This window comes from Eleutherodactylus coqui, chromosome 5 (assembly GCF_035609145.1).
Source record: "Eleutherodactylus coqui strain aEleCoq1 chromosome 5, aEleCoq1.hap1, whole genome shotgun sequence".
In the NCBI taxonomy this organism is placed as follows: domain Eukaryota; kingdom Metazoa; phylum Chordata; class Amphibia; order Anura; family Eleutherodactylidae; genus Eleutherodactylus; species Eleutherodactylus coqui.
The window spans coordinates 80578868-80603900 of NC_089841.1; the positions used below are offsets into that span (position 1 = coordinate 80578868).

Sequence of the window (25033 nt, forward strand, 5' to 3'; positions counted from 1 at the left end):
GTCTTATACGCCCCGTCGCCTTATACGCCGGTATATACGGTACCTTTTTCTGCAGTATAGAAGAATATACTCAATTATCCTTTTCTATACAGAGGCAGCCAGAATAAAAGAAAATAAATTTATCCACCATATATATCATTGCAGTCACTTTAGTTTAATATAAACTGGATTTCCTCACATTACATTCATACTTAATGCTAAATTACATAACTAATAGAGATGAGCGAACGTACTCGTTTCGAGTACTTACGCACCCGAGTACCGCCATTTTCGAGTACTTCAGTACTCGGGTGAAAAGATTCGGGGGGCGCCGGGGGGCGGGGAGAGGCGTGGCGGTGCGGGGGGGAGCAGCGGGGAACAGGGGGGAGCCCTCTCTCTCTCCCCCCCACTCCCCACTGCTACCCCCCGTGCCGCCACGGCGCCCCCCGAATTTTTTCGCCCGAGTACGGCACTCGGAGTTCACGATATTCGGGCGAAAAAGGGGCGTGGCCGAGCACGTTCGCTCATCTCTAATAACTAACAATTATCTTGTCTTTCTCATTCAATTTGAATAGCGGTGTATAAGTGCATGTACAGTATGGTATACATTCAGTAGTTGCTGTTAAAGGGGTTGTACCAGAATTTCAGGTTATCCCCCATCCACAGGAAACGTGATAACTTGCTGATTGGTGGTGCTGGCGGGGTGCGTCCCCGGCGATCTCAAGGACAGTGCTCCATTCACTTTCACTGGGACTGCCAAGATACCCAAGCAGCACCGGCTTGGGTATTTATGTTAGCCCAATTGAAAGAAATATGTGCCAACTCTTCCTTCTGAATGACATCATTGCAGGGGAAGAAGGGACTCCCGCAGTGACAGGAGAGCGGGGCATGGAAGTCCTGTTCTTGAGATCGGCAGGGGTCTCCACGGTGAGCCCCCACAGCTCAACAAATCCTGTGGACAAGGGATAACTTGAAGTTTTGGTAGAACCCCTTTAAGTTTGCATCAGTGAACCAATGATCTTCAAGCTTTATTTTTAAGAAATCCAGATGATCTCCTTCAAGACGGCGACTGATTAGATCCTTTTCTAACATTAGCCATGTCATATGCCCAGACTTGCTCCAACCCAGAGCCTTCACTGCACGTTGGTGTCCAACCAGTCAATGGAAACCGACAAACAATCACTCTGGAGTTATCAGGAAGTTCATCAGCTAACTTCTTCTTCAGGCTTTCCACCTCCAGGAAAGAAGAGTCAGATAACAGTCATGATAAGAGTCATGTTACATGGCATTACACTACTGCTTTGTAAATAAATTGCGTTACTTATATTTACAGCCTGTATTCTAGCTCAGCGCTGCAATCACAATTCAGCAGGTTTCAGAGTTATTCCTTCATCCCGCGGGGATGAAGGAATCCCCCTGCCATAGCTGTCCCAGCTGTGGCAGAAGTCCGCAATGTACTCCCTATGTTTTGAATGGGGCTGGCGCTGCGAGAATTGAGTGAAAAAAATCGCAAATGAGTATGAAACCATTGGAAATCATCAACTTCATAATCATGCGTTTTCACCCGACTCGCATTGTAAGAAAAAATATCGCTAGTGGGTAGGCGTCCTTATTATAGGAAAGCAACTAAGGTGTAAAGGACAAGCTTGATGAGCGTTTCCAATGACAATCAGCAGAATTATGAATGCAGCTCTGAATCATAAGTAAGTTTGAAGTTCAGGATAGGTGCAGCAATGTTACTCAACTTTTTATGTATTTATTTAGAAATTGCAAAGTGATGTACAAATTCACTTCACCGGTGTTTTGCCAATGGGTAAATATCCAATTACAGAGCTGTATTCACAACATAAAAGGCAATGGAGACTGAAATGCTAAAATAGGGATTCGTATTTGAGCCTGCAAAATCTTCTAAGCACTGCATACAGCGCTGAATTAAAGAATTCACTGACCGGTAAAATGTTGGTTTAGTGTCCATGAAAAATGGGTCATAGTGAGAAGTTTAATGGGGTCTTTATAGTAGAGAACAACTTTATTTGTCCCCATTTATGCCAGAAATATGAAAGGAGCCAAATCATATCCAAATTACCCCCCCCCCCCCCCAAAAAAAATAAATAAATAAAAATACAAATTCTTGGCATTTGTTTCTGCAAAGTTACCATAAATATTCTATGCAGCTTTTTCCCGGCTTATAGCCATTTTAATTTTTCTCTTGAAGCTCACTCCCCTCCCGTCTCCATGGTATTATTTGATAAGGCCAGATTCCCATACGTTAGGTCATCAGTTTTTTTAACCCTATGGCCGCTATGTGCGATTAGAAAAAACTGTGTTTTTTAGTCTGTCTATGGATATTGATAGTACGTGTGAATACGCAGGATTCCAGTGTATTTCATACATATTTACGTACGCCCATTGATGGGCTTCTACTGTGCGTGACACGCACCAAGATCGGGCATACCATGACATTTTTCACATGATCGCACACTGCATGATAAAATACGCTCTTGTGAACAAACCCCTTGGAGTCAATCAGTTCCATTCGCTGTGTATTACGCTGCAAAAATTGTGTGCATAATATGTGGCGCAAATATGCTGGTGTGAACAAGCTCTAAATGATATGTAATTTTTGTCTGGTTCCTTATGAAAACTGATCTCTATTTCCCTTGTAAAAACAATCACAGAAAGCGGCCATTACTTACTGAGTGAGGAGTGCATATAGATGCATCTCCTCTCACCATGCAGGTGCAACCTGACGAACTATTATGGCGTCATTAATAGGTTGCTGGTCTGCATGGTGAGCTACATATATCAGAATGGTCTGGCACCCTGTATCCACTATGTGTGGGAGTATATGCCAAGCAGCCACCCCCTCTATATTAAGAGGCTGTGTGAGTGGCTGTCTCATCGGTGTCCCTCACAGGTGCAATTAGCTCCCTCATTTGGTAGTCAGCTACCTGCATGGTGAGAGGATGCATCTGTATGCACTCCTCATTCAGTAAGTAATGGTCGTTTCCTTCGATTGTTTTTAATTTTTTTAATATTTCCCCTTCTGTGATCCAACTATTTCCCTTGTACAACCAGGTCTGCCCAGATCACATGCTGAAAATAGCACCTCCAGCATCCGAGCACTTTTGTATGCGAGTCTACATGTTGGCAAAGACATCTGCTAATGTGACATCAGTAACGGCAGCAACTTCACGCTGGATTGAGTCTTGTAGGGCATCAATTTTTCTCGACTATTGCTGCATATTCGGCACTTCAGTAAACCCCACAAGAAGAAATCAGGGGGTGTCGGGTCTGGTGATCACGGCGGCCGCAGATTTTTCCATTTCCCTCACGTTTGCGTTAAATGTGCGGTACATTGCACCTTCTACTTGATAACGGATTCCTTTTGTGAATCCAGGATTTTGTCGGTACATTTCCTTCACCATCCTTATTCCAAAATACCCTTTGACATCCCCTTCACCAGTATTTCCAAAGAAACACAAGGGGAAAGATTTATAAAAAAAATAGTCAAAAAAACCTGTCTTAGTTGCCCATATCAACCAATCACATATCAGCTTTCAGTTCTCATACTGCTCTTGAATAATGAAAGCTGTTCTGTGATTGGCTGCTACGGGCAATAAACACACTACCAATGCACCAATGGAACCAGTTTATTGTAGGGATGGCAGAGGAACAACTGCAGGTAATATACTCCTCTCCCCTGCAAGTCCTGGGACAGAGATTTGTCCAAAAACCTGACGGTCTCTTTAATCTGTGCCCTACGTGAAAAAAAGCCTAGATACAACTCTGATTACTACCATAACAAGGCTGTAGGGCAAGATCCATATGCTTTTAATTTCTCTACAAGTAAAGTGGTTCCTACAACTAGGGGGTACACAAGCCTAGCACACAGACAAGTTCCAATAGTAACTAATCAGGTCTCTGATCTAATTTATCAATTCGCCTAATTCAAATTAAAGCCATAGTCTGGCGGACTCATGCCCCAGCTCCTCTATATTATGGTTAGCCGCTAATAGACTAAGGAAACGAACGACATGATGGCTGCTAGTCATCGGCCGTGTAATTGCATTTACAAATTTAGGCGAGGTATTAATTTTATGCCTTGAAATTACCTGTTTTATGGACTAAAAGCGCAATTACATGATTTCAAACAGGACATAAAGTTAATGAAGTGCAGAAATGAACTTCACATTCAGGTTCCTCTGTTCATATCTGAACGCCAAATGCAGAACTAATGACAGAAAAAATAATCTGCTCATAACCCAGTTCTGAGCTGGTGACCGCAGTAATGAGCACATTATTATTAGACGCCTTTATAGGTCATGTTTACTTGCTCTCCCTGCAGCCTCCCTCCAGACGGGAATAATTAAGGAGCATTTAGGCCTAAAATGAGAAGAAAAAAAAAAATCACCTGTAAATGGAAGTCCTTCAACTGTCGCCCTCTTATGTCAACAATGATACGCTCTCATCAGTTCCCATATTGGCAACAATGTGGCTACCTCAGTTCCTACAGGCATAAATACAATTTAGAAAAATGTCCTCTAGGACAGTAAATTGATGAAACTCCTATGGAACCACCACCGAGTTGGCACTTTATTAGAGACAGTCATCTAGGAGCGTGGTGGACCTGCTTTGGCCTTCAGAAGTGCAGCAATTCATCAAGGCATTGGTTCCACTAGGTGTTTAAGTCATTCTGAAGAAAAATTGTCAGACAGGAAGCTCCTTGCAGTAGTCGCAAATTTGATGAAGGTGCAGACAAAGATCTGAAGAGCTGAAAGAAAGGAATCATCGATTCACGCCGCTTGTGTCAAATTCTGACCTCCCATTAGCATGGTGCAACAGAAATTGGGATTCATCTGACCAGGTGATGTTTCTTCACTGCTCAGTGATACAATTTTTGTGCTCTCTTGCCTACTGGAGTCTTGCCTATTTCCCGTAGACAGCAATAGCATTGAAACGGGTTGTCTGCTGTTACAGCCCACTTGTGTTAATGAACGATGCTTTCATATATACTGGTTGAAGCATATCACATCAGAACAATTTTTGATGCCATCCTTTGGCACCCTTCATTGATGAGTTGTTTACATCCACAGGATCCTCTTTCACTGGATGTTTTTTCTCAATTACACCATTCTCGGTATACTCTCCATAGTGTTACACAAGAAAACCTAACAAGGTTGCCAGTGCATGAAATCCCAGGTAGTCTACGACTGATGACCATGTTTCGGTCAAAGACGGCTTAGATTGCTGGATTCTCCCCATTCTAATGTGGATTTACGCTGAAATTGATCAACCGCAAAGTTGCTCACTTGCTGTTATGCTGTACTCCGAGGTCATGAGTCTAAATTTCCATTTAGGGAAGCTCTAATCATGAAAGATCTGGTGTTCTCTAATAAATTGGCAATTCAGTGTACAAGGATATGCTCACACATAGCATGTTGCAGAAAATTGTGTCTCATACATGTGAATAGGATAGTTTTTGCAGCATGTGCATAGATTTTTTTGCAAGCCCTATTGAGATGAATGGGATAGTTGTAAAACCTATCTGCAACAAATTTGTTGCAGAAAACTTACTCTAACTGTTTGCAACTCAGATAAGCCGCTATACAAAAATGAATGGGCCCCAGTGACTCCAAAACGGAGAATCTATCAGAGCTCATGACTGCCCGCAAAACATATGCTATATGGACTCCAACAAAAACTTAGGTGACAAATGTCAGGCCTTGGTGTCCCTAACTCCCCTCAAAACCCTCCATTCCCTGATGACTATTCAATGTTCTTACCAAGAGGAAGAGTAGCCACACACAAGCAAAACTCTTAGACTTCAATGGAAAGGGTCAGATATGTGCACAGCTACCTCTCCGATATGTGCAATGGGAGGCCCCACCAAAATGTTGGCCTACACCAGTGATGGCGAACCTTTTAGAGACCGAGTGCCCATACTGCAACCCAAAACCCACTTATTTATGGCAAAGTGCCAACATGTCAGGGGGCGGGGCTTATCACGATTTTAACGGTATGATTTTAACCCCGTCGCTCTAAAAAGGACAGGGCCGCTTCAAAATAGACCAAGTGCAGATTTGGACTGTTTTTTGGATGCAGAAATACTGCAGAATGTCCTCAGAGGAAACTTCTGTGGAACATTCTGCAGCATTTCCGCATCCAAAAAGCAGTCAAAATCTGCATCCTGTCTATTTTGAAACAGCCCTGCCCATTTCTACCACATGTAAACATACCCCAGCGGTAATAATGACCCCCCCCAGCGGCCCTAGTGATAATAGTGACTCCCCCCATAGCAGCCCCCAGCGTGACAGCGACACCCCACAGCGGCCCCCAGCGTGACAGCGACACCTCACAGCTGACCCTTAGCATAATGGCGACACCCCACAGCTGCCTCTTAGCGTAATGGCGACACCCGACAGCTGCCCCTTAGTGTAATGGCGACACCCCCCATTGGCCCCCAGAGTCATGGCGACACCCCACAGCAGCCCCCAGCATAATAATGATACCCCCCTTCCCTTAGACCCATATACTTACCCGCTCCTCCTTTGCTTGGCATTGCTGCTGGCACTGATCCTGGTGCACACTGTGACGTAAGTGTGCTGCCTGACACCTCCTCCCCCTCCTCTCGCGGAACTAAGTAGTAGGGGACGTCGAGGAAGGAGGATCCCGGCTCTACACTGACGTCACAGTGTGCGCCAGAATCAGCACTGCTAGCAGCGCAGCTGAGTGAATGCCGGCAGGGGAGCCGCTGCCCCTGCCGGTATTCACAAGTGGTAAGCAGCCGATGGCGGCGCATGCCAGTAGGTAGGGCCCTGCGTGCCGCCTCTGGCACGCGTGCCATAGGTTCGCCACCACTGGCCTACACCAACGTTAATCTATACCTGACTCTTATCAAAAGCGTTGTTAATGACTTGACAAGAGAGGACAACTGAAAGTCTTATATTGAACGGTAAAAGATTGATACTCACAATGGCCGGTGCCAGGAACACGGTCACATTATTGTACTTTGACAGGTCAGCCTACAAAAGACACAATCATAAATTCACTATAGGTATTTGGATGTCATTAACATTAGCAAACGATGGTTACATATGAGGCAAGTAGATTTACTTACTACCCAGAAATCCTGCTTGAGGAAGGTTGCCTGGTCCTGAGAAAACCCTCTCCGATATGCCAAAAGTTTTGCCCAATTTAGCAAGATGGGATTTAGCTCATAGCCGGTACTGGGAAATCCCATAGACGCTGCTGTAAAGACCTAACATAGAAAGCACTTCTGTTTTTTTTCCTCCAGCAAATACACTGCAGACACTAAGGTGTCATAGATGCAAATAGTGAAATATGAAGGATATCTTTAATAACTTTCTATAATAACAGCCATCTCAGATAAACTTCTCTACAACATTAAAGCTACTTGACTCCACATAACACATCCAAAATAACATGAGCCTAAAGTGTCCAAGTAATGCTCCTATACAGGGTCAATAGCCAAAAACGCTTATTGTCAAAAAACAATCCCTTACACAGAAGGAGTTGCCAGAATTGCACAAAACGTTCTCTGTGTGATTATACCATTAATATAAGTAAGTGATTGCAATACCAGAGCAAAAGGATCATTTATTGCTGAAAATGGACCCGTTGAAGGGAGGCTCTAGTACTCGGTTGTACCACCTCTAGCTTGGATACAAGATGTGATACGGGTGGGCATGGGGGCTCTAGTACCCTGTTGTACCACCTCTAGCTTGGATACGAGATGTGATACGGGCGGGCATGGAGGCTCTAGTACTCTGTTGTACCACCCCTAGCTTGGATACAAGATGTGATACGGGCAGACATGGAGGCTCTAGCACTCTGTTGTACCGCCTCTAGCTTGGATACAAGATGTGATACGGGCAGACATGGAGGCTCTAGTACTCTGTTGTACCGCCTCTAGCTTGGATACAAGATGTGATACGGGCAGACATGGAGGCTCTAGTACTCTGTTGTACCGCCTCTAGCTTGGATACAAGATGTGATACGGGCAGACATGGAGGCTCTAGTATCATGTTGTACCACCTCTAGCTTGGATACAAGATGTGATACAGGCAGGCATGGAGGCTCTAGTATCATGTTGTACCAGCTCTAGCTTGGATACAAGATGTGATACAGGGGGCATGCAGGCTCTAGTACCATGTTATACCGCCTCTAGTTTGGATATAATATATGATACGGGTGGGCATGGAGGCTCTAGTATCATGTTGTACTGGCTCTAGCTTGGATACAAGATGTGATATGGGCAGGCATGGAGGCTCTAGTATCATGTTGTACCCCCTCTAGCTTGGATAGTAGATGTGATACGGGCAGACATGGAGGCTCTAGTATTCTGTTGTACTGCCTCTAGCTTGGATACAAGATGTGATACGGGCGGGCATGGAGGCTGTAGTACCGTGTTGGTTGGCCTCTAGTTTGAAGACAAGATGTGATACGGGGAAAAAAGGGCATTGAGGCTCTGGTACCCTGTTGGTCTCCCTCTAGCTTGGACACAAGATATGATATGGGCGGGCATAGAGGCATATGTGTTCCGTATGGTATCCTGTGGCATATCGGTCCACATTTGCTGTAACTCAGTCTTGAAATTGGTATCTCAGATGGGGCCAAACATGTCCTATTGGTAATAAATCTGGTGAGCGGGCAGCCACGTAAGTGTGGCAGTGTTGTGGAGACATTCCTGTGATACCCTTCCTGTGCGAGTCTGAGCATTATCCTGCTGTAAAATACCTCTTGGAAGCCGCCATGAGAGGAACACATGTGGCTGCGGGATGTCCTGAACATATCGGTGAACATATCATTGTCCCTCATACCACTACTATGGGTGACCGACTTGTTGTATGTGATGCCCCCCAGACCATCACACTAGCAGAGGGCAGTGTGCCACTCCACAGCAAAGGCAGGATTGAGGTGCTCACCCCTAGGACTCCAGACATGAACACAGCCATTGTCAGTGCCCAAACTAAAACTGGATTTGTCACTGAAGAAATCCTGATTCTACTCCGTGGCAGTTCAATTTTGTTGTTCACGGTACCACAGCAGAGGCAATGGTGGGTGGGAGTCAAAGGCAGTACACGTAATGGTGACGTAAGACCAAATGTCTAGCTAAGCACCTGGAAATGGTTCAGACAGACACAGGGGCCAGTAATGATGGTGCCACCTGTTTCTGGATGGCAGACAATGAAACAAAATAAGGGCCCTGGAAGTCGGCTCGCGGGCTTAAGTGACTGGGTCAATCCACATACTAATACCTTGCACATTCTTTAGTAATTCCACCTGTTATGTGTGCAGGTATGTATGGTGCATGTTTTGGGTTATTTGTCAGTCATAGTTTCTGTCTGTATTCTGTCCTATATCTGTTCCACTCATCCATTGGTTGTTGGACACCCAGTTCATGTTTATTTGTCCTACCATCTGCAGAATGTCAATTTGTGCTGCCGGTTTTCACCATTTCAAATGAGGTGAAATCCATATTGAACGGTTATGGTATAAATTTTGTTGCTATGAATTTGCCCCGTCTGAGCGTACCTGTAAAGTGGTTATCTCAGCAAAGACATTTAGCACCTATCCACAAGGTTAACTGCTGGGGGCCCAATCACTGGAACCCTCTGGGATGACATGAACAGCACACCCGGTTTCCACTAGGGGATAGAGAGAATAGTGCTCCATTCACTTCAATGGGATTGGCTGCGATAGCGGTTGTCCAGCTCTCTCCACAGACAGTAAATAGAGCAGTGGTGATGTATGCACACGGCGGCTCCATTTACTAGGGGTAGTCAGAGTGCACCATTCAGGTGATCCCTGGGGAGCCCAGTGGTTGGACCCCCAGCAATCAAACAATCATCACTTATTCTGTGGTTACATGATAAGTGTTTTTGGTGGGATAACCCTTTAAAGCCTCAAGAGCAATAATGTTTAGTGGCCCATCAACCCAACATTTGGTTGGCCATCTAGCCAGTATAATGTTTGGCTCACAGTAAGGGCTCACACCCACTGGCGTTTTTTTCTCCACTGCGCTGCAAGAGTAAAGGAAAAGTCTCGCAGCGCAATGCGAGAAAAAAAACAGCATCATGCCGGGATATCGCCAGACTTTTCAATGGGGCCAGCAGCAGCAGCGTTAGCCTTATTGAAAAGAAATGGAGAATGCCGCGGACTTCTGCCACAGCTGTGACAGCTGTGGCAGATGTCCGCGGCATGCTATCCCATTGCTTTCAATGGGCTCGGCACTGCTGCCAATCCCATTGAAAGCCCCGCAGTATGATTATCGGGGAAGGGCTTGAAATATAAGCCCTTCCCCGATAATCATCAATAAGTGGCCCCATTGAAAACACTGGCGATATGCCGGTTGTATGTCGGCATCTTTCTTGCGCTGCGAGGCGAGAGTTTTCACGTGCTCTCGCAGCGCAGGAAAGAAAATATCGCCAGTGGGTGTCCACCCTAACTCCCATAACCCAGAAACATGCTATATGTAAAAAACGTTCTGCTCCTTTCACTGAGTGCAACACTAAAGCCCACTCTTTGGATTTTCTTCTTTTAAAGGTCTTCAATGTCAGAAATATGCTCTCAGCATTTCTTTAGCTCACCTGCCTCCTCCTTGCACGCAACCCGCTACTTGTTGTCTTCTGCAGCTGTCGACACGGGGGATAAGTGATAGAAATTACCAGCAGGATTGCTAACATTTTGATTATAAGAAGAGGGATCATGAAGCATGGCCCAATGTTTTCACTCTATATGCAGCTATATGAAGATGAGCAAGGTCATACTATATAGTTACATCCACCTTACCAATCTACCATCTCCTGACCCAAGGTCCACCAGTCTTCCTTTTCGTCCTTGCAACAGTTTTACCACATTAGCAGTTTGAGTCTTGTCGGAGGGTAAGTATGGGACCTGTATAAAGAAAGAAGTTAATGGAACTGAGCTGCAATACCAGACACGGTCATACAGACAGAACACTCCACCCAGTGTATGCTGTGGTGACTAACTAAAAATTACAATTAGGTAAAAGCAGTTGTCTGGTTTCGAGAACCCCATTTTAAATACCCTGTTAGGCAACCGTAAGTTACTAGAGTCCATAATTTGTGACCTGCATCAATAAAGAGCAGATAGGAGGTGGATCTCTCTTTCCAGAGGGTCCAGCATAACCATGATGTCAATAGGCAGCATGTAATGCTTAACTTGCCCTGTGGTGGCGCTGCAGGTTAATGGAACACCTGCAGATTACAGCAACCCATTGGAGGCTCCAGCAGAGGGATAAGATGTGATGAACCGTATGAATGCAGCTCTGGACTATGATGTGTATTGTAGTTCAGAATTAGTATGAATTAACCCTTTCAAGCCGAAAAATTTCTTCATTCGTCGTTTTTTGGCCTTGCTTCTAAGGTTCATAATTTTTTTTTTAGAGTTTTTTTTTGACAAGTTTTTGCTTTCTGTGGGCCAAGTTGTATTTTTTTAATAGTTCTTGTGACTGTAACATTTCATGTACTGTAAAATGTTTCAAAAAGTATAAGTGAGATGGAATGGGGAAAAAAAAACCACAATTGTACCATGGAAGGGTGGGGGGAGGGGTCATTTTAAAGGCATTCACGGTTAGGTAAAACCAAGATGTCCACTTTATTCTGCGGGTCAGTACAATTATGGCGATACCAAAGTTATATGTTTACTACTTCTAAAAAATAAAAATTTCTTCCTGGCACCATATTCTGAGACCCATAAATTAATTTTGTTTGTTGATTTGGCGGTGTGAGGGCTTGTATTTTTTTTGCAGGGTGAGCTGTAGGTTTAATAGGTGTCATTTTGAAAAACATACAATCTTTTGATGAGTTTTTGTTCAATTTTTTGGAAGACTGGATCACCAAAAATCCCGTAATTCTAGCATTGTGTATTTTTTTTTGACTGCATTCGCTAATTGGGATTAACAGCGAGATATTTTATTAGCTAAAACTTTTACGAACGCTTTTTAAAATGATTTTTAGAGCAAAGAGGAGAAAAGGGTTTTTATTCACTAGTAATTTTTTCAGTTTTTACTTTTTTTTTTTTTAGTCCCACCGGTAATCCTGAATTTGTGATTGCTTAATCGTTTCTACCATATACTGCAATACTTCTGTATTGCAGTATGTAGTGCTTTTGACTGTTGCCTATTAAGGAGCTAAGTCTGATCGTGGCTATTGCTGGCAGATGTTGAAGCGCCGATACCCACCGGGTATGGAGCAGCTCAACACCTGAGCCCGTTCCATACATTCTTCAGAACAACATAACATATATTTATGTTATCATCTTGTGAAGGGCTTAAGAATCTCGGATAACACCCCTAAACACATACACATTTGGCTTGGATTCTTCTAATAGCAGCTTATCTCTGCAAGAAAAAATGGATGGGGCAGCTGAAATCTGACTAATTTTAATCCCCCCAGCATTTGCCATCAAGAGAGAGTCAGGAGGCTACTATACACATTAGGCGATTCATAAATAATCTAATGCGTGTATGACCAGCCTAAGTTTTTCTGTAGAAAGTCTACATATGTGGTCTGTATATATTACATACTATATATCAACTATGTTTCTGTTTCCCAACTCCTGTCCTCGGGGACCCCCAACAGGTCAGGTTTTCAGGATTTCCTCAGTGTTGCACAGGTGATGTAATTATTGTCGATGCCTCAGACATTGCCACAGGGGTTGTATTATAGGATATCCTGAAAACATGACCTGTTGGGGGTCCCTGAGGACTGGAGTTGGGAAACACTGAACTATGCAATGGTGTTTCAAAAGTACACATTCCCATTAACGTAAATTTTAACCAGTGCCATGCTAAATGTAGCTGCAGAAACCAGGTAATGCCCACCTTAAAAGGAACTTTGCGGAAACCTGGGAAGACAAACAGGGTCCACAGAGCGTACACCGTGCCAGTCACACCGGTTGCAACCCATGGCACACAAGAATTAGGCTTTTCGGTAAAAAGAAATTTGGATGACTTATCAAACAAAATAGTGTCGATGTTATCTTCCATCGTTCACTCAACAACCCTGCAATCAGAAAAGGAGGACCGGGACTTAAAGGTGCTGGTGACCAAAAGTTACACGAGTGTCTCTAGATACAGAATAAAAATAGTATAAAATCCACCAACCGCATACTTGTAGAGACGGTCAGAGAGCCCATAGAGCTAGGCCAATAAGGAGAGAGGGATTTACATCTCTGAAAACATTATACACTTTGGAGGCTGTTGATCTGGAGCTAGGTGGATCTCAGTGGGCACTTCTGCTGTAGAGTCACAATGCGTTCTTATGTTTTGTCTCTCCCCCCCCCCATGTGCATTTTGATAAAATGACACATATATTACTTTGATTATTTTTAACCAAATACCACCCAAAAAAAACCATAATGTGTGTCATGAAATGGAGAGGTGCAAAGTTTGATGTTCTCTTATTGCCGGAATACAGATAGTCCCCTACTTGCGAACATTCGACTTACGAATTTCGCTAGATACGAACTATCTGTCCTGCACAGTATGATGTACTGCTATGGCATTACATCATACTGTGCAGAGACCGGACAAGCTTCTATCAAGCCTGATAGAAGCCTGTCCGGTCACATCGCGGTTGCTAGGCAGCCGGGGGCCTTCTGAAAGGCCCTAGGGCTGACAAGCCGTGCGCTTGCTGGGCACTCTGCATAGGCAGCCCTGGGGCCTTTCAGGAGGTCCCCGGCTGCCTAGCAACCACACAGCGTCCCGCGATCTCATCGTGGGACGCTGTACGGGCCCCCTGAACGTCGGGTGCAGGCTGTTTCTTACAGCGGGCACCCGGCGGCAGCAGTTCCGACGAGCCGTGCCGCTCGTCAGAACTGCTGCCGCCGGGTGCCCGCTGTAAGAACAGCCGGCACCCGACGTTGTATGGAGCGGGATCCACCCGCGATCCTGCTCCATACTACCATTTGTTCGGACTTGCGAACAAATCGACTTGCGAACAGGCTCCTGGAACTGAACCTGTTCGCAAGTCGGGGATATTTTCTAGTGACCCACAATGATCATAAGGATGGGGTCCAGATTGTCTCTGCATAAATGAAGTGGCGGCCATGCATACACGCTCTTGCGAAAAACAGAGTTCAGCTCTCCGGCAGTCACATAGAGATGACTGGAGCGGTAGTGTGTACGGATAACAGCCTCTTCATTCATACGGAAACATTCAAGACCCTCATTTTTGCGATCTGTGGGAGTTCCGTAGGTGGGATCCCCGGTGATCAACCACTTACTGCCTATTCTGTGGAGAGGTGATAAGTTGTTATGGTAGTACCATCGCTTTAAAAACATTCACATAATAAACTCCTCAAATTGAAACTGCAACACCAAGAAGAAATAGTAGTGGAAATCACAGAATTATTAGACATGTCAATGACATTGCGAGGACAAAATATTCAAAATATCTCTGCTCAGTATCGCGAATGAACACAATGCGCAGAAATACACACACTTACATGCCCTGGCATGCGATCAATAACATTATTAACCTTTAACTGTGGACGTGGAGTCTCACAGCCCCCCCCCCCCCCATTCTAGATGTCCGAGAATTGCCTTCTTCGCCACTCCACCCATGGCTGAATGGCTCAGTAGCTTTTGTTTTAGTTACGAAAAGACCGGCATAAGAGGAGGTTACGTCGTCAATTAACCCTTTCCAATCCACTGTCTGACCTGTGAAGACATTATGATTTAAGGTTGTACAGCTCCGATGTTGTGTGGGCTCTCTTACTGTATATTGCCAGCCTCTCTGCTGTCGGAGCCTATCCAATGTGTCGCCTCATGCAGTACTGGCTTTAGCCAGCAGATAGCGTCATTGTATAACGGCAGAAAAAGAGTAAGCCCCCTAGAAAAACCAGGATACAAATTGGATTGGAAAGAGTTAAGACTGAAAAGTTCGTATAGTTCCTTATTATGTAACATTACTAAAATATATAAATAAAAGTTTCTAATTTCTACATGTTTTTTAATTATGTATAACCTGAAAATTAATAAAAACAAGTTATTGTAAACATCCAGTTCATTATTGCAAAAAAATAGGAGACTGTGAGACCCAGCGTCCACGGAAATCTAACAAATAATTCAGTTCTGCAGTTGAAGATTAATGGTTGTGAGGAATTTTATACCACGCTGAATGAACTACGGTAGGGCACAGAAATCCTCAAGATGTGCTGCCGGCACCACCATTTACAATTGCCGACCACTGACATTCCAGGGTCACAGATGCTGTAGGCCATGGTAGCACGTTTAGGCCACGCAGGCTGCACAAAGTCACATGAGCAGCACGTGGCCTGGTATTGTATTGAAAAACGGCTCCTGGGACACTTAGTAGAAATGGCCGTACCACTGGTTCCATAATCTAATCAAAATAACACTAGGCCATTAGTATACCTGGAATGTACATTACCGTACATTATGCTACCCTACACCAAAATCCTGGGAGTAGGACTGCTGTGAGATTCCCTTGTGGCATTGCCCATGTGGTCCAATCTCTTGACGCAATGCTAAAGACAAAAGCGGAACTCATCGCTGAATTCACGTCTTGCTGTGTGCCAGTATAGCGTGAGATAAATGTCGCTAGATGCCTGGCTCACAGCCCAATGTGATGCATGTGCCTTTCTATAGGCTGTTTGGACATCATGGCCTCCACACGTGATGATCTACAAACCAAGGTCTCTCAATTCAAGGATTCTGTTCCTCGCAGTTTTCCAACAAGTGATGATACCTGGCACGTCGACAAACAGGAGGCATCAGACAATCTTCTTACAAGACTATCGGATTTTTGAGGTTTCACATGGCCGGAAAAAAAAAAAATTCAATCTGGCTTTTACATCATTGAAGTCCCTCTCACACTCTACAGATTTGAAAATTTGAACATTTCCATATCCTAATGAAATGTTCTCCTTCCTTGATTTGTATAACCTTAGCCCTTTCCAATCCACTGTCTGATGTCTTCCTACATTCTGATTGAAGCTTGTACGAGCTCAAATGTCAGAAGATGTCCGACAGGGTATTCTTACCATCTATTGCCAGGCACTCTGTTGTTGGAGCGTCTCTGGCGCACACACACTGACTTTAGCCAGCAGATGGCACCGTTGCATAACAGCAACAAGAGAAAGCCTTTTGGGAAAGCCTGAATCCAAAATTGGATTGGAAAGGGTTAATGCTTGTGCTGTTACAATTTCAATGTTGAGAAATGTAAAAATCACTAAGCCCTTTTAGGCAGAAAGTCCCTTCAAAGAGATACTCCCACTCTGGATCACATGAATCTACTCCTGACATATAACTTGAAAGGGTCTATAGTATAATATGACTTTAAAAGGGTATTCCTATCTGAGACTTACATCCAAGTTACGCCATGGCAGTCTAATATAAGCAGGTCCCGTAGCTCTCTGTAGTTCTGGCCTGGCTGGCTGCAGTGCCTTTGGGGTGGCAAGGCTTGTGGAAACAGCCAAGTGGGCAACGCTTCACTGTTTTCGTAAATACTGTTTCTGCAAGTTCCATTGAATTCTATGAGTTAACCCCTTCGTTTTTTTTGTTTTTCTATTTTGTTTTTTCCTTCCCACTTTTAAAAAATTCTAACTCCATCAACGTAGCTTTATGAGGCCTGTATGTTTTTTGCGAGACGAGTTGTATCTTTCAACTTTACTATTTAATGTACCATATAATTTACTGAAAAAACGTTTCACAAATTCTAAGTGGAGAGAAATGGGAAAAAAATGACATTCCGCCATCTTTTGGTGCGTCTTGTTTCTAAGGCGCACAAACTGCAACAATAATGACATGATAACTTTATTCTATGGGTCATAAAAAAAAAATAATAATTCTATACTCACCTATTCCTTACAGGCAGACTCTTACGGAATCTTCTTCTCCTTGATCTTCTCCAGTCCCCCGAATAAGCTCACCTTCAGCTGGACGGCTTGTTATGAGGCCTGCATTCCTTGCATTCTTCTTCCTGCAGGTCAGTGAAAGTCACTGGCTAGGAAGGAATGCTAATCTACTGCAGTGACAGCGGGGGCATACGCAATTTCTGCAATAGCTTGGCAGTGAGCAAGTGACGTAGCATACATTGATGAGCAAGAAGCAGACTGCCTATGAATGGATGCTTCGTCACAGGAAGCAAAAGAATCAGTCAGCTGGAGGTGAGGTGACCCGGGGGACTGCAGGAGCCAGGAGAAGATCAGCAAGGAGAAGATGCAGTCAGTAGACTGACGGGGGAGGAATAGGTAAGTATAGAATCCCTTTAAGTCCCAACCAGCATATTCAGCCATGCCAGAACTAGAGATAAGTGCAGGTCTCCAGGGTGGGAGCCACATCTATCAGCCTTTTATGGTATAGCCTATGGATATATCCTGAAAGTCTCAGATGGGAGACCTCCTTTATGAACAATTTACAAGGAGTGATAGGTCCTGTGATCAGAAGGGTAATGAAAAATATCATGGGTTATGCTGAGAATTTGTCCATGGTATGAGCAGCGCTCAACTCCAATTTGAGGTCATATAAGAGGATGTTAATCTGGAATGAGTGGGATTGGACGAGCTTCAATCTTAAACTTGTTCTCCAGCTATCATTCGAAGCTGCTCAGCAGCCCCAAGCAGACTTCTCAGTACAAGAAGTACTGTAGACACAGTTACAAATAAAAATTTTTGGACACATTGGCAACAATTTAAGACAATATCTTTATATGCAATAGGCGGATCCTGGAAAAAAATAAATAAATGTATACCACATGGCATACGTTATAATGGTAGTCAATAGGTGAAACATACCTGTATACATACCTGGCTAAATTAATAGCATAAGTACATTTTTGTAATCCTCTTCTTAAAATGTTAATCAGAAGTAAATAAAAAAAAAACCTAATTAACAAAATAGTGAATATAAGCAACATCAAACAACATACTTTAATAGTTTCTGTGACCGCTTTGGCTTGGGTCAGAAGCGGTGTCGTGTCTCTGCTTCTGACCCAAGTCATAGGCCCCTCACAGCCAGAATCCTACTGCACACTGATGAGGGGCAACCACCCTGAAACAGTCTGTGCATGGTTTCTGGCTTGGTTTAATATCCCCAATCATTGATGACTTCTTATAAGATCACATTGAATTGAAGGAATGCTGCCATCCAATAAATGGCGCTGCAGAGGTATTTTTCCATCTTTTTATTCGCCCTTTGGCTTTTAATAGCATTTTCGGCTGCAGTCCGGTGAGTTTGGGGGCCAAGGCAGTGTGGAGCATTCATTGTCATGTTCCTCCAACCACTCCCTAGTGATCCATCGTCAATAACACAGGGTCATTAGGAGCACCCTTGTTGGTCATGGGCTACAGAACGCCCATCAATACATGGTCAGTGTGGAAATTTGTCTAACTTCCTATGGCACGTCGTTGCTGAGATAACAGATGCGCCACCTGACACTTGTCTCAAGATCAACCACACGTGGCCTGCCGTTATCTGATCTTCTGTTGGAAGTCTGTCCATGGTTCAACCAGTCTTGGTACACTTTTGGTACCGTGGTTCGGGAATAGCCAACAAGAATGACTATTTCAGAAAAACTGGCGCTATATCTCTAAGAATCAACAAACTTGCTGTGGTCAAAATCCCTCTCGTCCCCATGTTTACCCATGACTAATAAATGTTGCCATCTACTGCGCAGAGGAGAGAGCAGATTGTGACACAGCCATCATGGGGTACTACATTACTGATGTCTGAAAGCTGTTCTGTCATTGGTTGTTACAGGCAACAAAGACTGTTTCCTTTAGACAGTTTTGATAAATAAGGCCCAGTGTATAGTAAATACAAAATTTGAGATTATGCTATGGATTTGGCCAGTAATGTAATCGAACGGCGTGTAGTCAGCATTTCCTCGTATATTTTGAGCGTAACCAAAGGGGGAGGCAAAAATAGCTATAAAGGGAAGCTCTACAAAACTCAACCCCAGCGGTTGTTACTAATTACTACACTATAGGATGGCAAGAGTTTATAGTCTACACTGCCTTTATAATGTCAACCGCAATACCCCACGGCCTCTGTCCTACAGCCACTTGGCCACATTTATACACAATACTTGGGACATTTGCATATAAAGTGCCACAGAGCCGCTTGGGTCTACATAGTGATTACCTATGGTTAAATAAGTGCTATGGGTTGACATCTCTATACACTTGGGTGTATATGACTATACACCCAATCAATACAATTAACCTTTTAAAGAAGTGGCCCTTTTTCCCCCCATTTTAGTTTTTTTCCCCCTTTTTTAAAAAATCATAACTCATATTAATCCATTGACGTAGATGTCTGAAGGCTTGTTTTTTGCGGGCCGATTTGTATTTTTCAATAATACTATATAATGTACCATATAATATACAGAAAAACTTTTTAAAAATTCTAAGTGGAGTGAGACGCAAAAACCCCCTAAATTCTGCCATTTTGGGTGCGTCTGTTTCTACAGCGCACAAACTGCAGCAAAAATGACCCGATAACGTTATTCTTTGGGTCAGTACGATTACTACGATACCAAATGTATATAGTTTTTTCTTTTTACTGTACTACTTTTTCCAAAGATATTTAATTTTTTTTTCATTATTTTCTATCGCCATCTTCTGACAGCCATGACTTTTTATTCGCTTTTTGTTACATTTTTTCCCTTGTAGACAGGGTGACCAAAAAAAGCGCAATTGTGGTGGTTTATTTTTTTTTCTAGAGCGACATTCACAACGTGGGGATGATTAATGCTTTTTTTTGATAAATAGGACTTTTACAGATGCAGTGATGCCAAATATGTTTTTTGGTTTTATTATTGAGATTATTTTAATATAAATATGGCAAAGGCTGGGTTCACACGGGGCGGATTTGCCGCGGAAATTCCGTGCGGAATTTCGCCGCGGCAAATCCGCATGCGGCTGCTAATCCTGGGATTAGCCAGCCATGTGGATGAGATTTCTCAGAAATCTCTTCCACACGGAACGGCAAATCCGCTGCAGCTAAGCCGGCAGAAGCCGCCACTGCGGCGGCGCGGATTTGCCGCTGCGGCCACGCTCTCCTCTCTGGGAGCGCCGGACGCAGGGGAAGAGCAAGCGGCCGGGCTGCTTCAAAGCCGCCGTGGGTTTTTGCAGCGGCGGTTCTCCTGGCAGAAATCTTGCGTTTTTTTGCTGCAGCCAAACCGCGAGATTTCCGCCGAAAATCCACCCTGTGAGAACCCAGCCAAAAGGTTTTTCTTTAATAATTAATAAAACGTTTGAAAAATGATTTTTACAATTTATTTTAGCCCCCATAGGTGACAAGAACTTGATGGTTTGATCGCTCCTGCAGTATAATGTGATATAAAATTACATTATACCACGATCTGGCAATCAAGCCACGCCACAGTAATGGCTTGAAAGGCAATCTGCAATGGTAGCCCTGGGGCATTTCAGAAGGCCCCCAGGTGTCATGGCCACTGTAGAGCACCCCACAATCTTATCAGGTAGGGCAGTGCAGAACCCCCGAACATTGATAGGGGTATTTAAAGGGTTAACAGCTCCAATCAGCGGTGCTGCTAATCGGAGCTGTTGCGGGCAGATGTCAGCTGTAAGAAACAGCCAGCACCTGCATTGTATGTAGCCGAATCAACCCTCAATCCCCCACCATACAAACCCCTAACCTCCAGGACGTAAATGTACGTCTTGTAGCATTAAGGGGTTAAAGGAGTTGTATCAAAAACAAATTTCAGCACCTATCCATATAACTATAGCATACGTGATAAAAGTCTGATCAGCGAGGGTCTCATTACTGAGACCCCCATAGATTCCAAAAGAAAGGGAGTACCATGCCCCCTGTGCTCCTCGCTGTGGTCACACATGCACGGGCCACTCTGTTCATTTTCAGTGCGTCCACTGGAGATAACCACGCACTTGTACTCAACCATTTCCATCAGCCCCATAGAAAATGAATGGGGAGGCATCGCACATACCTGTCTGCCACTCCATTCCATCTCCAGGTCACTGCGTTTGAGTGCAGCGACTCCGCAGTACTGAGAAGAGGGGCACACGGGATCCCTGTTTTCAGGATCAATCAGACTTTTTATCACCTGTCCTATGGATAGAAGATAAAAGTTGTATTTGGAACAAACCCCTTTAAACGGTGATTGATGAGCATACGACAATGATTTTCAATATTTTGAACTTTGGGACACTCTTAAGAATTTTTTTTTACTCAGTGCACCCCTAATGATTTTTTTTTTTTTTTTACAAAAAATATATCTAAAAGCCCTGTCGCATAATAATCACACCCAGAGCTTCCCCACCCCTCAATCAGTTTAACCTCTTAACGCTACAGGATATAAGATTGTGTTCTAGTCCGGGGCTACTTAACTCAATAGGACATAAACTTCTGGCCTGTGGATGGCGCAGGATCAGAAGGGAGCCCACACCATCCCGCAGAGGGAGCCAGCTGTGACTGATAGCTGGCCTCCTACTGCAACAGCGGGGATCGATGAAAACATCGATCCCTGCTCCTAACTCTTTACATGCAGTGATGTCTGTAAAGGGTTCACAGACATCATTGGCCCTCTGCTTTACAATACATTATATATACCCCAAAATGGCACCAATAAAAACTACAGTTTCCCACGCAAAAAACAAGCTCTCATACGGCCATGTCGACGGAAAAATGAGAAGTATGGCTTTTGAAAGGTGGAGATGAAAATCCTGCCAAAAATCGTTGCGTCGTCCCAGCCAAAACAGGCAATATTAATCACATCTTCCGTGTTTCCCTGAAAATAAGACACTGACATTAATTTTTGCCGCAAAAGAGTCACAGGGTCTTATTTTCGGGGAAGTCTTATCCTCACCCGGCCCGTGGCGGTGAAGACCAGTGCTAGGGACTCAGATGCCGCCAGCTAGGTGAGTTTTTTTTCATGTAGTGTATGTAGGGCTTATTTTCGGGGGAAATTGGAGTAGGGCTTATTTTAGGGAAACACAGTAGCTCTTTATTAACACTAAAACCACTCTCTCCCCCATCCTGAGAAGCATAAGGCTGGCTTCACACGAGCGTATTTGTGCGCGCCTAGGTGCTGCGTATTTGCGGAATGAACTAAGTTTTTTTTTGCGTGTGCATTGGTGTCCTTTGCTGTACTTTTTGCATCTATAAGACATGTTCATTTGTGCGCAGCAAATAGAAACACACCTATTGAAATGGCTAATGAGTCTAATGAGTTCAAGATTAGAGATGAGCGAACGTACTCGTTTCGAGTAATTACTCGATCGAGCACCGCGATTTTCGAGTACTTCCGTACTCGGGTGATAAGATTCGGGGGGCCCCGGGGGGCGGGGGGAGGCGTGGCGGAGCAGGGGGTAGCAGCGGGGAACAGGGGGGAGCCCTCTCTCTCCCCCCCCTACTCCCCGCTGCAACCCCCCACTCACCCACGGCGCCCCCCGACTCTTTTCGCCCGAGTACGGAAGTACTCGAAAATCGCGGCGCTCGGGTGAAAAAGGGGCGTGGCCGAGTAGGTTCGCTCATCTCTATTCAAGATGTGTTTTTTTTTTCCTGCACAATTACGTATATATTTTCCGCAACTCCTTGCGAATCGTGCGCATTTTATTTGCGTGACTGAAATGCACAAACAATATTCGGAAATGTGAACAAACACATTGAAAATCAACGGGTTCTATTCTTCGCGCAAATACGCCCAAGTGAAGCCGGCGTAAGTGTGGCTAAGCCTCTCTCCCTTGCCAGTGTATGCGTTCGCCCTATGGCACCCAGCATCTGAGTGGTGATGCCAGTAGAACTGCAGGTGGTGGACATTTGTAAACAAGGGCTGGGAGGGCCATGGGGCTGCAGCGCTGGATAGCTGGGGTGAGGACGGGTAAGAACTGCTGCTTTTATTGTCTTCACAGATTTAAATCAAGTTTCAACAACCCCTGTGGCTCTCTAGTGGAGTGGCACAGAGTGCCTGGCAGGTTCTCTTGGCGCCTCAGTTGGGAAATCACTGACATGATACGGGGTTACTAAAACCCCCATAACCCCCATTTTACTGACTCTCAGGCTGGATTCCCACGAACGTATATAAGATGAGGACGACATATATCGGCTCGGCGTGAAAACGAGCCAATATACGTTCGTGGGAATCCAGCCTCAGATGGAGACATTTCATATCAATGGAAACAAAAACTCTAAGTTTTGTTACACAACATCAAAAGTGTTTTGTACCTCAGAGGTGATGAATGTGACCCCCTTTGTCACACATGGAGCCTGTAGTCAAGTTCCTGCCATATATGTTGTAGCGGATCACAACTGACTGATGACCTGCGGCATCCCAGAAGCCAGGGCATATATGGTGGGTGGTAAGGGGGGCATGTAAACTCTAAAACTTCCCCAGAGATAAACATCACAAGGGGTAAGGTCCGGGAACGTGGAGACCAAGGAAGAGGTTCACTATCATCACCCCTTGCACGGCCTTTTCATCTGTCTGGTAGTCGCCTATTGAGGTCACTCATGGCGTCATTGTAACAATGGGGGGCGTCCTGTTGGACGATGAAACCTGGGATTTCCTGTTCCGGCTGCGGCAGAAGCCATATCTGTAGCGTCCAGGTCCGAAATCCCCAGGATTGTTACATCATGGATACAGAAGGGGCCGTACACTTTCCTACATGTTATCACGCTCCACTCCACGTAGACAGGTGGGTTCATTCCCTCGCCCCCAGATTCTGACATTACATTTGTTGCCCAGAAGGTGGAAGGCGTCTTCATCACTAAACACTACAGACTCCATCGCTTCCCATTAGTTCGCATATTCTCGCAGAAACAAACGTCGCCGCAGTCTGTCGTCCGGTTTCAGGGCCGGTAACAATGAATCAGTAGGGATAACATCACAAACATTTGCGCAGAATCTCCCGTACAGTCGGCGGCGGGACGTCCAATTCTCTGCTTGTTCTGATGGGGATTTCTGAGGACTTTGTGTGAGACTTACACGGACGCTCCGCTGTTTCCACGCTTACTGGTGGACAGCCGGATGATTCTCGCTTACAGATGCAACCTTTTTCCTTATAATTGGAGTACCGCTTATGAATTGTGCGCCGCTGGGTGGTGCTTCACCAAATTTTATTCAAAAGTGACATTCCACACTAATAATAGAGTGGTAGAGATGAAAATCAAGAACACAAACGCTCTCCTGTCTTCACTGGCAGCCGCTTTGTCTCACACCCCCTAGCAACGACTACAGCAGAATAAAACTTTTTATGCCTCCTTTAGTACAACTGTCTGACAGTACGACGGTCCGTGTTGCCCGTAGCAACCAATCACAGCGCAGCTTTGTTTCCATTGATATCACATTAGGGTATCAGAGTGTCAGTAACTGGGAGTCATGAGAGTTCCCATCGGGAAGCCCTCTGTAATAACCCGCTACTATGTCAACCAAGGTTTTCACTGAGCAGCTGCCAGTTTGCAGGCTGTAAACAACCTCCGGTGTCTCCTGACCTGATCCCACATACTTCCATTTCTGATTTTGACGTTCTCAGTTCCATGTATTTATAGAACACTGATAATAAATGCATATTTATAAAGCTGAATATCCATGGTTACGGGTAAGTAACATTACAATGCATGACTTTATTTCTACAGTAAACTTGGGTTACACTGCAGGGAATACCTGGGCACTACAAGAAGTCTGCATAGTGGCAGCCACCACTTACCTCCACAACCTACTGACACCTCAACTATCTGACTTGCTGCTCTAATCACTGTTGTTGTTTGGAAGTTGCATTACATTAAACCCACCACCAGGGGGCGGGGCAGAAAAGGTCAAAGCTCGTTCAGCATATGCTGTTATCGCGATAGTGTAGCTCTATTCTGACAATAATGCTTGTCCCTGTATGACATGACATTTCTTGTCTCAATAGGACAAGAGCCACGTGTAGTGACAGGAAAAAAACTATCTGACAAGACTAAGAAAACATGCAGACGGTTCTTTCCCATAGCAAAGATGGCGTCTTCCTAATTTTCTGTGTTGGAAGGATGTGACGTCAGAGGACGTTAGTAGGCAGT

General features: G+C 44.5%; 1 protein-coding gene across 3 annotated transcripts; it reads right to left on the reverse strand.

Annotated features, from left to right (window-relative positions):
* Positions 1-444: 444 nt before the first annotated feature.
* Positions 445-24766, reverse strand: LOC136627565 (ATP synthase subunit C lysine N-methyltransferase-like). 3 transcript variants are annotated; one of them, XM_066602767.1, is made up of 7 exons: positions 24682-24766; positions 12851-13031; positions 10795-10899; positions 10593-10637; positions 7100-7240; positions 6954-7004; positions 445-1213 (listed from the first exon to the last, which is right to left on the reverse strand). In XM_066602767.1, the coding sequence occupies exons 2-7, from the start codon at positions 13013-13015 to the stop codon at positions 1037-1039; spliced, it is 684 nt and encodes a 227-aa protein (XP_066458864.1). In that variant the 5' UTR covers positions 13016-13031; positions 24682-24766; the 3' UTR covers positions 445-1036. The 3 variants fall into 3 exon arrangements, with proteins under 3 accessions (XP_066458864.1, XP_066458865.1, XP_066458866.1); XM_066602768.1 differs by lacking the exon at positions 24682-24766 and adding an exon at positions 20964-21082; XM_066602769.1 differs by lacking the exon at positions 10593-10637.
* Positions 24767-25033: the final 267 nt, after the last annotated feature.

Bases quoted from the DNA above. Each gene is read 5' to 3' on its own strand.
- LOC136627565 (XM_066602767.1), bottom strand. From the start codon at position 13,015: ATGGAAGATAACATCGACACTATTTTGTTTGATAAGTCATCCAAATTT. The intron at 10,638-10,794 runs GTAAGGTGGATG...CCGTGTCGACAG, and splicing joins GGTCAGGAGATGGTAGATTG to CTGCAGAAGACAACAAGTAG. The intron at 7,005-7,099 runs GTAAGTAAATCT...TGTCTTTTGTAG, and splicing joins TCAAGCAGGATTTCTGGGTA to GCTGACCTGTCAAAGTACAA.